Source organism: Plecotus auritus (assembly GCF_963455305.1).
Source record: "Plecotus auritus genome assembly, chromosome: 3".
Lineage (NCBI taxonomy): Eukaryota > Metazoa > Chordata > Mammalia > Chiroptera > Vespertilionidae > Plecotus > Plecotus auritus.
Window position 1 is genome coordinate 170444946 of NC_137772.1, and position 14979 is coordinate 170459924.

The 14979-nt window shown below is 47.6% G+C and overlaps 2 protein-coding genes across 3 annotated transcripts; one reads left to right on the forward strand and one right to left on the reverse strand.

The window, feature by feature from the left end:
- Window positions 1–354: 354 nt before the first annotated feature.
- Window positions 355–6283, reverse strand: CDK2 (cyclin dependent kinase 2). Of its 2 annotated transcripts, XM_080661001.1 has the most exons (8): window positions 5920–6283; window positions 5129–5206; window positions 4902–5022; window positions 4224–4394; window positions 3171–3272; window positions 2353–2496; window positions 1846–2049; window positions 355–1561 (listed from the first exon to the last, which is right to left on the reverse strand). In XM_080661001.1, the coding sequence occupies exons 1-8, from the start codon at window positions 6033–6035 to the stop codon at window positions 1457–1459; spliced, it is 1041 nt and encodes a 346-aa protein (XP_080517127.1). In that variant the 5' UTR covers window positions 6036–6283; the 3' UTR covers window positions 355–1456. The 2 variants fall into 2 exon arrangements, with proteins under 2 accessions (XP_080517127.1, XP_080517128.1); XM_080661002.1 differs by lacking the exon at window positions 2353–2496 and having other exon boundaries at window positions 359–1561; window positions 5920–6272.
- Window positions 6284–9933: 3650 nt separating this feature from the next.
- Window positions 9934–14955, forward strand: PMEL (premelanosome protein). Its single transcript, XM_080662009.1, has 10 exons — window positions 9934–10038; window positions 10182–10328; window positions 10819–10953; window positions 11334–11495; window positions 11741–12460; window positions 13185–13301; window positions 13536–13620; window positions 13730–13935; window positions 14035–14122; window positions 14713–14955. The coding sequence occupies exons 4-10, from the start codon at window positions 11414–11416 to the stop codon at window positions 14852–14854; spliced, it is 1440 nt and encodes a 479-aa protein (XP_080518135.1). The 5' UTR covers window positions 9934–10038; window positions 10182–10328; window positions 10819–10953; window positions 11334–11413; the 3' UTR covers window positions 14855–14955.
- Window positions 14956–14979: the final 24 nt, after the last annotated feature.

Sequence of the window (14979 nt, forward strand, 5' to 3'; positions counted from 1 at the left end):
TCTCAAGCTCTTCCTAACACCGAAATTCCAGAACTCAGTATATGTGTCTGTGGTTATATGTGTGTTGGGGGAGAGGGGTGGGATTGGGCAGGGAAGGGGTAGGGGAAGATGCAGATTTGTGGGGAAAATATGAAGGCTTCAGTTTCTCCAGCTGGAAAATAGAGCAATAATTCCCACTTTGCCTACCCTCAGCACTATCCCAATTTCATCACAGAACTCAAAATGGGGTGGGGTGAGTAGTCCTGCACAAAAAGATTAGGAAAAGTGGGGGTCTGAAACCAATTATCATATATACACGTTCATATTCTCTCACACCATTCTTTCAATAAATAAATACACAAAAGTAAAGGAGGGAAGATAAACTGTAACACTAGTAACTTTTTTTTAATGAATTACAAATAATGTTAATAGCAAGAACACTCAAGGACAAGAGGTCAGAGAAAAGAAAAACAATACTCTTTTTTTTAAACATTTGCATTACAAAACCCCAAGGTGCACATGGCAACAAATTCACCCACTCCCACTAAAAAACTACTATAACCTGAAATATAAATATAATTATTCATCCTTCTTTTAAAGAAATATTTTATCTCTGTGCTCCCACTCAGTCACAGCCCTAAAAAAGTGTCAGTATTCTCAAAATGATGTCTAATCTTTACTTCCATTCCTATGGGGGTGGCCTTCAGGGGAAGATGTGCCCTGCCACCTGAAGAACTAAGAATTTAAAAAGAGAAAAACCCAAATATCTTTCACTTGCCTCATAAGGCCGCAGTGAAGCATAATCCCTGTCCCGGAGCCTCCCAGACATCCCTTGTCTATAGGAGGGATAGGAGGGACGGATAGGGCACTGGGGGCAATCATTTCTACTGTAGCCCCAACAGGATTGCAGAGGCTGGGAATCCTGAGACTCTCAGACTGTTAGGTGAGATCAAACACTGAAACTACAGTATAAACTGGTTGGATCTATTTTTTAACTTAATTTTTCAAAACAGGCCCCTCTCTATGTTTTTGTTTTGCCTGGTTTTCAAAATTCCAATTTACTCCTGTCATCAATGGGCCTAACAAACACAGTGGCAGCAGGCGGTTTGGGGCCTCTGTCATCTCAAACACAGGAAATAATAACTGTGGGGCTTTCAGAGATTGGAATGGCAAATCCTGTGTAGGGGGAGAGGAAAGAGTCAGTCTTTTTTTTTTTTTTTTTTTTTTTTAACACCAGCTCTCCTTAGCAATGACTAAGAAGGGTTGGTAGAGGCTGACTTAAGTGCATCTAATACTGAAGTTTCCTTTCATTTTCCCCCTCCAACCCCTTGTATCCCTAGAGTTGGCTGGCTAAGAAAGGAAGGTAAGTGAGTGTTAAGGCAGCCAGACAAGATAGAGGACAACCATAGCCCAAGGCTAAGCCAGATCAGGCCCCCCACTGGAGGAGAGGGTGAGACTGGGGGCTTGGAGAAGGACATCAGAGTCGAAGATGGGGTACTGGCTTGGTCACATCCTGGAAGAAAGGGTGAGTCAGAGCTGCCTTTGCTGAAATCCGTTTGTTGGGGTCGTAGTGCAGCATTTGCTGGAGGAAAAGATGTATATTGATTTCAGTGATGTGATAGCGGGCTTAATAGACAGCAAGTATTCCAAGAATTCAGGAAACCAGAATTCATTTTACCCAAGGCAGAGTTCCCATTTCCCTCCTCCCTATATCTGTCCGTTCAGTTGGTATGCCAACAGGGAGACAGAAACAGGAGCTAGGGAAACACTGAAACTGAATCCAGGGTCTGACCCTTCCTTCCTCCAGGAAAAACCCTGCCCTATGGTAGTCAATGAGAGGGAAGGGAGCCCACCCCCCATTCTCACCGATAATAAGCTCCGTCCATCTTCATCCAGGGGAGGCACAACTTTACTAAAATCTTGCCGGGCCCACTTGGGGAAACTTGGCTTATAATCAGGCATAGAAGTAACTCCTGGCCAAACCACCTCATCTGGGGTCCCCAGAGTCCGAAAGATCCGGAAGAGTTGGTCAATCTCAGAATCTCCAGGGAATAGGGCCCGGCGAGTCACCTGAAAATGGGGAAAGAGGAAAGGCCAAGACCCACATTGGTGTCAGTCAAAACTGCCCCTTGTATAACGGAGGTTCCCGCAGGCTGTGGAAGGTCAGTAGGGCCCCATGACTCCCTCCCCAGGGCCTTTCATGGGGTCAGTCACACAGAGCCTGAGACAATAAAGTCCCTTCATCTGTCTCCTCGCCCCCTCCTTCCTTCCCCCAACCATGGTTTTGCAGATCCCCAAGGCTGGGTGGGTCTGGGAGGGGGTGAATGTCTGGGGTGCCACTGACGTGTAGCAAAGGGATCCCAAGCCACTCACGGGGTGTGGGGTAGACACTGCGGTCATCCCCCCTCCTTGTGATGCAGCCACTTCTAGATAGGAGCACAGCGTGCAGAGACTGTGTCTTCCATTTCTTCTGTGTTCCCCACAGCACTTAGCATGGTGCTGGGTACACACTAGGTGCTTAACAAATATTTTTTGATGAATTGAGAGAGGAATATGGGCAATTGTAAAGTAATGCACTGGGGGATAAATGCACATTATATATATAGGCTAATGGTCTCCAAGCCCCCGGTTACAACCCAGATGAAGGACCATAAAACAAATTGCTGATTTGATTTAAAAAACTCAGCCCACTCCATGATTGTATTAAATGGGACAACAGTTCACATATTAAGGCTGGGCCTCAGGGATCCTTTAGTCTAAAAAGCCAGAGGTTGGGTGGGGACATGAACTAAGTTTGCAGTTTAAGTAAAAAATGTGGATAAACTGAACACAGGTGGCTTCACTGCATTCCTCACATCGTACAATAAGGTCTCCAGGCCAAATGAAGGAAGCACTAAATAGAACTCATTCTACCAAATATATGCAGACCAAAGCTAAAGCAGCTACAGAAATTATTTAGCTCAACTTGGGGATCAGAGATGTACAAGGATGCTAAAGCTATTTGAGGATATCCCTGCATTGTGGTTGACATCAGGGACAACAGTCCTATCCTTTCCCCACCACCCTTGTAGTGCTACTCTAGAGAAAGAACCCTGTGATAATAGAAGGGCCATGGATCTGGGCCAAGAAACAGTTCTGTTGTTGAATGTGGGGAGGAGTGGGCAGGGTGGAACTCAGGCATGTATCTGTACCATCTCAGCAAAGATGCAGCCAAGGCTCCAGATGTCCACGGCTGTGGAGTAGTATTTGCAGCCCAGAAGGATTTCAGGTGCTCGGTACCACAGGGTCACCACCTGAGGACAAAAGTAGGAAGGGGAGGGTTGGTATATGGGGCATGGAGATTCCATCTCAGTTTCCCAGCACTACTCTGCTAACTCCCCGCCTCTTAACAAGCAGCTTCTTTCCCTCCATCCTTCCCTTGCCTCTGGTTTTCCCTCAGCAAAATGACTGTATACGTCTTAGCCCAAAATGGGCCTAGCCCATGACTCTGGGACCATATTTTCTGAACCCCCAATTTGTGACCCTCATGGAAAACTTGAGAGAAGTGGTCATAATTTTAATGGTGTGCCATCCAGCTCATCTGGCTTGGTATCTATCAAAGCCCAGTTAGCCCTGCAGTATGAACTCTGTGAGTACTCTAAGACCTCTTGAGGTGTCGAAAATACTCTCCCTCTAGTGCAGGGGTAGGGAATGTCCAGCTGTGGGCCTTATAAGGCCCAAGAAATCATTTGGTCTAGCCCTGCCAAGGCATTAGGGGTGAGTTAATTAAATGTTTGATTAGCAGACTGATTTGTTATTGTTGTTGTTAATAGTCACCTGAGGATATTTTTCCATTGGTTTTTAGAGAGAGTGTAAGGGAAGGGGAGAGACAGAAACATCCATGTGAGAGAGACACATCAATTAGTTGCCTCCTGCACACACCCCAACCAGAACCTGGGATGGAGCCTGCAACCAAGTACATGCCCTTGACTGGAATTGAACCCAGGTCCCTTCAGTCTGAGGGCCGCTGCTCTATCCACTGAGCCAAACCGGCTAGGGCTAGCAGACTAATTTTTTAAGTTGATAACTTTGTATAGCCCTCGAATGATGTTATAAATATCCAAATGGCCCTTGCCAGAAAAAAGGTCCCCTACCCCTGCTCTAGTGAGAGAGAAATTGCTGTCTAAATATTTTTAGTTACTTTTTGAATGTCCTTGTTAACACCTCCCAGGAAGTTCAGAGAAGAAATGTGGAGAGGGACTGACCTCATGGGTGTAAGTACGAACAGGGACTCCAAAGGCTCTGGCTAGTCCAAAGTCTGCTAGTTTGATGGCCCCCTCTGCGTTGATAAGCAGATTCTGAGGTTTGAGGTCTCGGTGCAGGACCCGGTGAGAATGGCAGAAAGCTAGGCCCTGGAGCAGCTGGAACAGATAGCTCTAACAATGGAGAGAGACAGAATTATGTTTCTTTATCACCTCCAAAGCTCTACTAAAGCCTTTACTATATTAGATTATAAGTGTGTGTTGAATAAACCTTTGTTGATAGATTGAAAGTAGTTTGGGGAGTAAACAACCCAGCTGTAATACAGAAACTAGAGACTCACTGGCTATTTCTCCCACCAAACAGGTAAAAGGACTTTTTTGGAGGAATGTACCAAGTGCCCTCAAGTCCCATTTATCTGCGTTTCATCTGACCTTCTACCGGAGCTGTTAAGTTGACTCACTAGAGTTTCAACTTTGATTCTCCTGCCCAGCCCTATGGTTAATAAGCATAATGAACAGTGAAAGAGCCACAAAAGAAAGGTGTGTGTGTGTGTGTGTGTGTGTGTAGGGAGATGAGGGCTGGGAAACCAATATCACAATTCTTCATTCGGTCTGATTTGCCTGGCCTTCAGTCCCCACAAGACATGACCATGTTGGGGAGGAGTTGATGAGAAGGATTACCTTGATGAGGGGAAGAGGAATGCCAGTAAGAGCAGAGGCATCCATGAATTTCTTGAGATCTTGGTGCAGAAACTCAAAAACCAGGTAGAGTTTGTTTTCTGTGTGGATGACATCCAGCAGCCTAGGGAAGGGAGGTCCAGGAATGGAGGTGAGAGAGTGAGACCGCCAGATGACAAAGACAGAAGGAATCCTCCTTACTATCAAGCACCTCCCATTTACATACTTACTTGACAATATTTGGGTGGTTAAGCTCCTTAAGCAGAGAGATCTCTCGAATAGCAGTACTGGGTACACCCTCTGTCTCACTTGGAGAGATTGGGAAACAGAGATGGGAATGTGGTTACAAATATTCCTTTTCTCCCAGCCCAGGCATTCTTTTTCCCCTAAGGAGACACCACCCCAGCATCCCCTAGTAAAGTGAGAGAAGAGAAAGTGTGCTGTAGTTCATTCATTCATCCGGGACAGAGAGTGGCTTTTGGACATATTAAGGCCGTTATTTCTTTTTCCCCCCAAAGGTAGGTGAGTAAAGCCTCCTGGTAAAGAGGGAGAGAAGATAACAGAAAAAAAGGGGAGTAGCAGCACCCAGCCTCCCTAGAGGGGCCAGTGAGGTTCAACTGCCATTCTTTTGAAACAGGGAGAGAATTCTAAGATGAGGGTGGGGCTGGGACAGCGAGGGGGGCTCTTTATTCAGAAAAGTGCTCTTCACCGGTTCCCACAAAACCCACCTCCACGGGGAGTACTGGACCCCAACTCAGAGGCCTCCTTTCTCTTCCTGTGCCTCCCTGACTGCACATTTGGGGGTTTCACCGGGCTCCGGGGAGCAAGTTTCCCACGGATTCGACACTACCCTATAATCTCTAGAGGGAAACCCTCCACAGTCCTCCAACCCACTTCTCCACTTCAAAAGAAGTCCCTCCCAGCTACCTTCCGGTCCCTGGACGGCTACCCGCCTGCGGGGTGGGGGTGGGGGCCCTCCAGGAGTTCCCGAGGTGGGAGTCCCAGGACTGAAGCCACTCACGTGTCCAGGCGGATTTTTTTAAGCGCCACCACTTCTCCCGTCAGCTTGTTTTTGGCTTTGTACACAACTCCGTACGTGCCCTCTCCGATCTTTTCCACTTTTTGGAAGTTCTCCATGAAGCGCTAGCGAGTCGGGTCAGCCGGGCCCTGGGGCGGGGGCCTGGGAACCCTGAAGAAAGCGGACCCCGGTTCTCCGGGGCGGAGGAGGGGGAAGCAGGGCCCAGCACGGCGGCTCCAGGTCCGGATGGAACGCAGTGTTATCTCTCGCTCTTGTCAATTTGTCCAACTTGAAACAATGTTGCCGCCTCCCTCCAGTTCCCTACCACCGCCGGAGGCCCCGCCTCTCCTTCCCGCGTTTCCATGGCTCCGCCCCCAGTCCTTCCTATTGGTCAACGTCAGAACGGAGGGGCGAATCCCGCGCCCCTCGCAGCTAATGAGCCAGCCAGGCGCAAGTTTGGTTCTGAAGAGGCATTAAGACAAGTTTCTGCCGCGGTGGGGAGGCCGAACACCTCCTTCCAAGCACTAACCTGATTTAGCCTCGAATTTCCTACCCGTGTCCTGAGTTTGTAGGGATTTCCTGATCTCGCCGTTTTCACGACTCTTAAGGGAAAATACATATCGATCTAAGATTAAATGCTACCTGGCCCTGGGGCCTCCTTTGAAAAGCAGGAAGCTGGGATGTGCTCTCCTGAATAATAAATTTAATTAAGTAAATAAATAAAAAATAGCCCTAGCCGATTTGGCTCAGTGGATAGAGTGTCGGCCTGCGGACAGAAGGGTCCCAGGTTCGATTCCGGTCAAGGGCATGTACCTTGGTTGCGGGCACATCCCCAATAGGGGGTGTGCAGGAAGCAGCTATGGATGTTTCTCTCTCATCAATGTTTCTAACTCTCTATCCCTCTCCCTTCCTCTCTGTAAAAAATCAATAAAAATATATATATTTCAATAAATAAATAAATAATAAAGAAAAGCAGGAAGGTGGGAATCTCTTGTAAGGGTTTCCTGGGTGTCGGAGGAATCTTTGCCTCGGCCTCTCAGCGAACCCTGATACTTACTGTCTCTCTCTCTGTTTTTGGATGTAGGATCTCTGTTTCAGTCTTTTTGAGGCTTCTGGTTTGACTCAAACAACAGATTGATTTAATCTCCCATGATGAATTGTGCACGTGGAGTACGTGTTATGTAGCTGCCCTTCAGCCAATTCGTTCTCAGTCAAGATGAGAATGAACCTGTGTCTAGGGACCAGGATCCCTGGTCAGTTCTCGGATTCTCTAGCAGCCCCTCCCAGACCTCCCCTGGAGGGAGAGGAGGAAGGACTATGCAAATGAGTACCCCTTTCTTATATAGGGGCTTGTCCCAGCCCCTCAGTGCCTTTGGTTGCTGGAAGAAAGACAGGATGGTTCCTTTAAAATGCCTTCTCCATGTGGCTGTGCTGGGTGCTCTTCTGGCTGTGGGGGCCACAGAAGGTTAGTGTGGGGCGTGTGGACATGAATAAGTGCATTTGGGGTTGCACATCTGCTCTGGTTTTCCCCCTCCTAATGGGAGATACCAGCAACACTTCAGGCTTCTCTCATTCATTTGATTTAGTAAGGATGTGCGCACTTGAACTCTGAATCTGAGACTGAATCTGAGAGTAATTCCATCTGCTTGGAAGGGCAAGAAAATGATGGGTCTTCGTGGCCATAATTCTGAGGTCCCGCTGGGGCAGGGGCTCCAAGGGGGGGGGGCGGAATGAGTGGGAGGCTCTTTTAGGTGATGTCTCAGGCACTTGGGATAAGGTGTTTAAAGGGAGGAGTAAGAAAGAGAATGTGGTATTGGATTAAAAGGGTAAGGAGGCACCATCAAACCTCTGTAGGGTGGGGATGGTTGAACACAGCCCAGGCTTTTGTCCTGGGCATGGAAAAGACAGGCAGAGGGGTCTCAGCTGAGTATCACATGAAAGGGCTCTGGAGGATTGGGGCCTCGTGACAGGAGCAAGAGGTGGGGATGAGGAGGTTGTGAGAGGATCTGGAATGTCCCGTGGGGCTCTGAGGAGGGAGGGTTGGGAGTGGGAAAAGAATGGGGCATCTTATGATTCTCTTGCTCTAGTGGTAGGAGGCTCAGTGAAGATTCCAGATCCTCCCCCAGCCAAATCAACTAGATTTCCAGTACAAATTACAAATGGAGTGAGGCTAGTTTCTGCTATGTTGAAATACATGCATCATATCTCAGTTTCCTCTTTTTTTTCTTTTAATGTCTTTTTATTGATTTTTGAGAGAAAGGGAGTGGGATAGAGAGATAGAAACATTGATGTCAGTTGGCTGCCTCCTGCACGCTACCTACTGAGGACTGAGCCCGCAACCTAGGCATGTGCCCTGACTGGGAATCAAACCAGTAACCTCTTGGTTCATGGGTTGATGCTCAACCACTGAGCCACACCAGCTGGGCTCTCAATTTCTTCTTTCACACAGACTTCAAGAAAATTCTTCTTGATTTGAATTTCCTCATTCCTGGTGCTGTTTTAAGTCTTTTTTTCTTACTATGTTCCTTAATGTAGTCTGGAAACATTATATTCATTCTTGTCCATCTGAGACTCTTAAAAGACTGTGCTTACTTTTTGGATCCTGATTTTTTTAATATCATAATCCATTTTTAGATATTAATGAAATTTTTATGGACTAGGTTTGATAATTTTGTCTAGTGTGAAGTAATGCTTATTCAATAAAATATTCATTTTAAAAACAGATACATACTGAATTTGTAGGGTTAAAATAACAAGATGCCTGGGATTAGCTTTTAAAGACTTTAACTAAAAACAAACAAATAGGAGACTTGACTTGGGGTGCTGAACACGTGATACAATATACAGATAATGTATTATAGAATTGTATACCTGAAACCTATATAATTTTATTAACCAATGTCACCCCAATAAATTCAATAAAAAGTAAAACAACATGAACAAACAACAATAACAACATAAAGAAAAAGCAAATGTGGCAAATGCGATAGTTGTTGGATCTGGATGAGGCATATAGAGATCCATCATATCTCTTTTTCTCAGTCAGTTGCAATAAATTTGTCTGCCGTGTTCCCAACCCCAACCTCTGCCTACTTCTGATCCATCTTCCTCACTGTTTGTCAGTTATCCTTCTAAAACACAATCTGATCATATTAAAAAAGAAGGGTGGCCCTCACCGGTGTGGCTCAGTGGATAGAGCGTCGGCCTGCGGACTGAAGGGTCCCGGGTTCGATTCCGGTCAGGGGCATGTGCCTTGGTTGGGGGCACATCCCCGGTGGGGGGTGTGCAGGAGGCAGCTGATCGATGTTTCTCTCTCATTGATGTTTCTAGCTCTCTGTCCCTCTCCCTTCCTCTCTGTAGAAAATCAATAAAATATATTTAAAAAAAAAAGAAGGGTGAATTTTATGTATGTGGATTATAGCTCAATAAAACAATCTTCTGAGGTGGCCTTGCCTATAGAGTCAAAGGCCAAACCCCTTCACTGGACACTCAAAGCCCCCAAGGCAGCTTTTTGGTCTCATCTTTCCCAGTGTGCATTAACCAGACTGCTAGTAGTTCCCTATCATGCCATGTGCTTCCATGCCTCCATGCATGCATCTGCTCATGCTAGGCCTTCTGCCTGGAGTGCTTTATCCCACAGGCCAATTCCTCATTGAAGTCTTTCCTATCCTAATCTGCCAGAGTGGAACTACAGAAATCTGTTTAGACTGTTATTTTGTAGTACTTCATGCATGTCTGCTGTGGCTCATATTAAATAGTGCCTTGATTTATAGCAATTTACATATATGTCTATTTCCTATACTTTACCTTGAATCCCTTCAGAGCTATGTCTTATTCATTTCTTAAGTCCTTTGTACCTAGCATAGTGCTTTGTACCTGGTACCTAGAGGGCATTCAGTAAATTAAAATGCACTTTGAATGTGAGAATGAGTGGAGTGACATGGGGCACTATTATCTCCTGAGAAGGGACTGAGTGAGGATCCTAGGGCCCTCATGGCACTTTCCTTTTAGGATCCATGGGCCAAGACTGGCTTGGTGTCTCGAGGCAGCTCAGAACTAAAGCCTGGAACAAGCAGCTGTATCCTGAGTGGACACAAAACCAGGGGCCTGACTGCTGGAGAGGTGGGAACTTGGCAAATTCTGGGGAGGGCATGGTGGAAATGGGGTGGGGAGAGAACTGGGTTGAATGTAGTTTGAGAAGAAGGGTAAGGGTATATGACGAGGGGAAGCCAAGGAGTCCCAGCTAATGCAACTGCTTTTTCCAGGTGGCCCGGTGTCCTTGAAGGTCCGTAATGATGGGCCTACGTTAGTTGGGGCAAATGTCTCCTTCTCTATTTCCCTGCACTTCCCTGAAAGCCAAAAGGTGCTGCCAGATGGGCAGGTCATCTGGGCCAATGACACCATCATCAATGGTGAGTACCTCTCTATCCCAGGCCCTCCTTCCTTTGTCCCAATTCTCTAGTACCCCTAATGAGCTCAGGGAATGCCCCCTTCCACCTCTACTTTAAAAAAACAAAAAACAAATTATGTATGTAATGCATATTCATTGTAGAAAAAGTAGAAAACCCAAATAAAGTGGGGGGGGGGGGGATTATAGTCGCCCAAATGGGGGACAGAAGACACAGTGGACTTAGAAGTTGGATGGATTTAGATTTAAACTTGTTACTAGTATGTGACCCTGGGCAAATACTTGTTTTGTGCTTTCGTTCCCTTATCTGTAGAATGGGGATGATACCTACAATGAAAGGTTGTTGTAAGGACTAAAATGTGATAATATATAAAGAATTTAGCACAAGGCCACACTTTGCGGCTAGGGAGTATTCCCAGAGCCCCCCCTGAGAGCCATATTAGGGGTTTGGTGTAATGCCAGGGTTTAAAGGTGACTCTGTATCTACCTTTCAGGGAGCCAGGTGTGGGAAGGACAGCCAGTGTATCCCCAGGAACTTGATGGTGCCTGCATCTTCCCTGATGGGGAGGCCTGCCCATCAGGCCCTTGGTCTCAGAGGAGAAGATTTGTTTATGTCTGGAAGACCTGGGGTGAGGGACTCCCTGCTCTGGCCTGTCATCCACACTTGGATTCACCTCTTCCTACCTGATTCTCTTTCCTTTTGGTCCCATCCTTTAAGCTCTGCAAGTTTCCCTAATCATTTTCTCCATGGCTCCTGCCTCTTCCATAGCACCTAGCCCCCTCCAACTCTATTATAGTTCTTTCTGGGAATCCTTCCTCAATTATAGTCCCATTCCATGGAACCACTCATTAGGACTCCTTCCCTGGCCCCCATATCACCACCTTCCAAATACCATCTAAAATTACCATCCTAAATTCATCTGACCTTCCTTCTCTGGTGCTGTCTCTTATCAATCTTCTTCCACCAGTAACCCTCACCCCTCCCTGCTTTTCTTTCTAAAACCTTCAGGCCAATACTGGCAAGTTCTAGGGGGCCCGGTGTCTGGGCTGAGCATTGGGACAGACACAACAGTACTGGGCACAAACACCATGGAAGTAACTGTCTACCATCGCCGGGGGTCTGAGAGCTACATGCCCATCGGTCACTCCAGCTTAGCCTTCACCGTTACTGGTAAGGATTAGGAAGGGGCAAGGCCAATCCTACAGCAAGAGAAGAAGGTGGAGAGGTTTGGCTAGACTGGAAGGAGAAAGGGAAATGTGTATAATCTTAAAGGGGCAGAACCAGGAAAACCTGGACAAAGGAATATGGGGCTTAGAGCCAGTGAAGACACAGTCAGCTTGGGGTTGGAGGGTGTGGCTGTGAAAAGAGAAGCTGTGGCCCAGGTGTGCATCTTACCTTTTCTGTTCCAATCCCAGACCAGGTGCCCTTCTCTGTGAGTGTGTCCCAACTGCAGGCCTTGGATGGAGGGAACAAGCATTTCCTGAGAAACCAACCTCTGGTCTTTGCGCTCCAGCTCCATGACCCCAGTGGCTACTTGTCTGGGGCTGACCTTTCTTATACCTGGGACTTTGGAGACAGTACTGGGACCTTGATCTCTCGGGCACTTGTGGTCACTCACACTTACCTAGAGTCGGGCCCAGTCACTGCCCGGGTGGTGCTTCAGGCTGCTATTCCTCTCAGCTCCTGTGGCTCCTCCCCAGTTCCAGGAACCACAGATGGGCTTGTGCCAACTGAGGGGGCCCCTGGCACCACAGCTGGGTTAGTGCCTACAGCGGAAGTTGTAGGTACGACACCTGGTCAGGTGCAAACTGCAGAGCCCTCTGGAACCACAGCTGTGCAGGTGCCAACCACAGAAGTTTTAGATACTACACCGGTGCAAGTGCCAACTGCAGAAGGCCTAGGTACCACACTTGCAGAGATGCCAACTGCAGAGGGCATAGGTACCACACTTGCAGAGATGCCAACTGCAGAGGCTATAGGTACGACCCCTGACGTGTCAACTGGAGAGCCCTCTGAAACCACAGTTGTACAGGTATCAACCACAGAGTTAGTGGAGACCACAGCGGGAGAGGTACCCACGCCTGAGCCTGAGGGTCCAGATGCCAGCCCATTCATGCCTACAGAAGGTATTACAGGTAAGAGGGCCAGTGTGAACGAGGTTTATTGAGGTGGGGCATTTGTAACTAAAGAGCTGAAAGACTTCCCCAGGACCTAGTTGTTACTCAATCCCTTGCCTAGCAATGGGAGTCCCCTCAGAGGCCTCACTGGTTTTAAAGCCTCAAGTCCCTCTTAATGCCATGGAATAGATGTGGAGTTCAGGAAGTCAGGGCCTTTCCCTAGGACCTGGGGAGAGAGCTTGTTGCTTCTCTGTCCCTGAGAGCTGTTCTCTGAGGGACAGGCCAGGGAATGACAGACTGTGGTTATTTATATAATCTTTATATCTCATTTTCTGTGCAAGCATAAATGCATAGAAATCTTTTCCAGATTCTGACACCATTTCCCACCCCTGGATTCTCTTCCCAAAGCAGATCAGTTTGGTATTATAGCAATGAAAATAAGAGAGTGAGAAAGTGACACTTAGATGAGTTAAACATATATCTAGCCTAGGGCCTGGCACAGTGTGGGGTATAATAAATACTTGTGATTTTTAAAAACTCTAACTCTACCCCATCTGTGAGACTCTGGGGCAGTAATTTCTCCTTCAGGGCCTCAATTTCCTTATCTATACAATGAGATTTCTCAGGTCTTGTCAGATTCCAAGCCTGGATCCAGTAGCTCTGGCTCTTCTGGGAACATGCCTGCTAGGCTTCTGTTTCCAGGTGAGTCATTTGTCGATTGACTTCTCTCCTCTCCTGCCAGGCTCCCAGAGCCCCCTGCTGGATGATACAGCCACCTTAATCCTGGTGAAGAGACAAGTCCCCTTGGATTGTGTTCTGTATCGATACGGTTCCTTTTCCCTCACCATGGACATTGTCCGTGAGTCTTGCCTGCTGTGGGGGCTGGTGGAGGGACGTGTGGGCTGTCTCAGGTTGCCTGTGGAAGCATACTGTGGAAGGAGTTGCTCACATGGGCAAGAATACCTAAATCCCAGAGTTTTCATTTGAAGGCATGGGGATGGGATTAGGGAAGCAGTTTAGGTATTTCCTGTCTGTGGGCCTTTAGGGAATCCTGATAGAGGAATCCCAGGCTTAAAATCTTGCAACTTTGCAGAGGGCATCGAGAGTGCTGAGATCCTGCAGGCTGTGCCATCCAGTGAAGGGGATGCATTTGAACTGACTGTGTCCTGTCAAGGCGGGTGAGTGTCCCACTGGTGGCCCTGAGAACTCCTGATCGACTGTTAACCTACTCTCTGGTATCCAGTGTTCCTTCCCAGACCCTCTGACATAAGATGTCACTTCTCTCAGGCTGCCCGAGGAAGCCTGTATGGACATCTCATCGCCAGGGTGCCAGCCCCCTACCCAGCGGCTGTGTCAGGCTGTGCCACCTAGCCCAGCCTGCCAGCTGGTTCTGCACCAGGTACTAACAGGTGGCTCAGGGACCTATTGCCTCAATGTGTCTTTGGCTGATGCCAACAGCCTGGCGATGGTCAGCACCCAGCTTGTCATGCCTGGTAGGTACTTGGACAAGAGCAGGAATGAAGAAGGGCAGTGGGCAGAGGCTATCTGTCAGGGAACAGACACTGAAGCAGAGCCTGGGATTCTACTCACAGGTCAAGAAGCAAACCTTGGGCAGGCTCCCCTGTTCGTGGGTATCTTGCTGGTATTGATGGCTATGGTGCTTGCATTTCTGGTATACAGGTGAGAACCCCACCATCCACACTCCCTTATTCCTTATTTCTACCACTCACTCTTCCTCAAGAGGAAGTATGGTATCCAAACTTGTAAGTTAAAGAGCCCAAACTTGGAAGTTAAACAAGTGTGGGCTGCATTCTTGCTCGTGGGATCTTCGGGAAGTGGCTTAACCTTTTTGAACTTCTGAAAAGTAGGGAAACTAACTAACACTTATCCTGTGGGCTGTTGTCAGGATTAGAGACAATGTGGATAAAGCATCTGGTTCTGAAGCAAGAATACAGTAAATGATTATATTGATGACTGTTGTTATTGGCAATATCAAAGGTGGAGGAGGTTGGGTGAACTGAGTTCTCTACCTGCAAAAAGGGCAGATCTCAGGTCCTGGAGTCCTCAAATAGGGAAGCTCGTAGGGAGAGGGGAATGGACAGAGGCTACCACAGAAACAAGAGAGGATGAACCCTGTTGGTGAGGAGAAGGTTGGGGAGCAAAGATCAAGGCCAAGGAAACCTGAAATATGGTTGTATCCTTTGGAGAGGCACAGACAGGCTGCCCTTGGCCATTGCTAACCAGTTTCCTCCTTCTTCTCCCAATATCAGGCGCAGACTTATGAAGCAGGGCTCTGCTGTCTCCCTTCCCCAGCTGCCACAGGGTAGCACCCACTGGCTGCGTCTGCCCCGGGTCTTCCACTCTTCCTCCATCGGTGAGAGCAAGCCCCTCCTCAGCGGGCAGCAGGTCTGAGTACTCGCATGGGATGCCATGATGTACCCAGGGTGGACAGCAATGCCTATCTTTTCTCTACTCGAAGGCTGCCATTACCTGAAATAAATACTCAGAACCTGATGCTGTTTTTTTTCTTGCTTCTT